This window comes from Alligator sinensis, unplaced genomic scaffold (genome assembly GCF_000455745.1).
Source record: "Alligator sinensis unplaced genomic scaffold, ASM45574v1 scaffold2151_1, whole genome shotgun sequence".
In the NCBI taxonomy this organism is placed as follows: Eukaryota; Metazoa; Chordata; order Crocodylia; family Alligatoridae; genus Alligator; species Alligator sinensis.
In genome coordinates, this window is record NW_005843363.1 from 145,554 (window position 1) to 147,522 (window position 1,969).

The 1,969-nt window shown below is 54.3% G+C and overlaps 1 protein-coding gene across 1 annotated transcript in view; it reads right to left on the reverse strand.

Moving 5' to 3' along the window:
- The window catches only part of TOMM70 (translocase of outer mitochondrial membrane 70), a 38,285-nt gene extending 36,322 nt beyond the window's left edge, over window positions 1–1,963 (reverse strand). The window contains exon 1 of the mRNA XM_025194992.1: window positions 1,854–1,963. Coding sequence (XP_025050777.1) covers window positions 1,854–1,856 — 3 coding nt within the window. The 5' untranslated portion in view covers window positions 1,857–1,963. The remainder of the gene's footprint in view (window positions 1–1,853) is intronic.
- Window positions 1,964–1,969: the final 6 nt, after the last annotated feature.

The window sequence follows — 1,969 nt, forward strand, 5'->3', positions numbered from 1 at the left end:
ACGACGGGGTGAAAAGCAACCTGTTCAAATTTGCTGATGATACCAAAATTTGGGGTGAGGTGGGCATGCTAGTAGGGAGGGAAAGACTGCAGAAAGACCTGGATAGGTTGCAAGGGTTGGCTAACAAAAACAGAATGCATTTCAGTATGGACAAGTGCAGCGTGCTGCACTTGGGCAGTAGTAACCGGCAATACACTTATAAGATGGGAAACTCCCTTCTTGAGAGCACAGAGGCAGAAAGGGATCTTGGAGTCATCACTGACTCCAAGATGAACATGGGCCGACAATGCGAGGTCACGGTTGGCAGGGCTAACCGGACCCTATCGTGCATCCACAGGTGCATCTCAAGTAGGGCCAAGGTGATCCTCCCCCTTGATGCGACACTGGTCAGGCCACAGCTGGAGTACTGTGTCCAGTTCTGGGCACCCCACTTCAAGAGGGATGTGGACAACATTGAGAGGGTCCAGAGGAGGGCACCCGCATGACCTGGGGACAGCAGGGCAGACCCTATAATGAGAGGCTACGGGACCTGAACCTGTTCAGCCTTCACAAGAGAAGGCTGAGGGGGGACCTGGTGACCGTCTATAAACTCACTAGGGGGGACCAGAAGGGTTTTGGGGAGGCCTTGTTTCTCCTAGCGCCCCCCGGGATAACAAGGAATAACAGGCACAAGTTGTTGGAGAGTAGGTTTAGATTAGACATCCATAGGAACTACTTCACAGTTAGGGTGGCTAGGATCTGGAACCAACTTCCAAGGAAAGTAGTGCTGGCTCCTACCCTGGGGGTCTTTAAGCAGCGGCTCGATGCCTATCTGGCTGGGGTCACTTGAGCCCAGTTTCCCTCCTGACCAGGCAGGGGGTCAGACTTGACGATCTACAAGGTCTCTTCTGACCCTACTTCTATGATTTCAGTTTGTCAGGGCACCTTTTGAAGAACTCTGGACTGTGGAGTTTAAACTACAGAGCTTGAGGATTTCTTTTGAGCGAAGAACCTATAAAAGATGGTTACCCTAACAACTAAGGCTTTAAACCAGGGGTGCCAAACTTAGCCGGCCCCATAAGTCAGATGAGCAGTGTGGGACCAGTCCATGGGCTGGACTGGACTGGACCCACAGACTGACCTTACTCCAACCACTGTACGCAACCACTCTGGCACTGTGATGCACGTGGTGGCCACTCCATGGACATTACATGGGGCCATCTAGTGCACCCTGCATGCTGCCTTTGGGTCACTTGGAGACCCACAAGCAACACTGGGGGCTGGATGACACAGCTCTGTAGGTTGGATCAGGCCCGTGGGCTATATCTTTGACATCCCTGCTTTAAACAGAGCTCCAAGTCCCACTTCAAGAGTGCAGGTCAACACAACCATAACTGTGATGTGCTCATTGGCAATGGGGCTTTTCTAGCCCCCATTCCTTAGCAGTTAGTACGTATACACCTGTGTGCACATCTGACTGCATGGCCCAATGTACATAAACCCATATGCACAGCGCACATACATGCATATGCAGGATCATGGAACCACAGAGAAATCAGGCTGAAAGGGACCTCCAGAAGTCATTTAGTTCAACCCCCTGCCTGAGGGCAGAATCATCCCTATCCAAACCACCCTGTACAAATCCACTGTCTAACCTCTTAGCAAGGCTGCTGTCAACCCTGACACAAACCAGACGTAACACCTTAACCTGTCACAGGTAAAGTACTGGGACCTCAGCAGGCAACATCCTCTATCAAATACACATTCAAGAGATCCTAGGGAAGAGGACCACGACCCGCCGTCCCGCTGCCCCACGCGGGCCCTTCCTCCCCGCCGGGCGGCACCAGGGACCTCGACACCCGCCCGAAGCTCACCATCTCGTCGTGACCGGGCCCGTCGGGCTGGAGGCCGCCGGGCGCCGGGCTGGCCCTGCCCTCCGGCGTCTTTCTCTCGCTGGGGCCCTTCCCGCCGCCGCCGCGGGCTGCCCGCC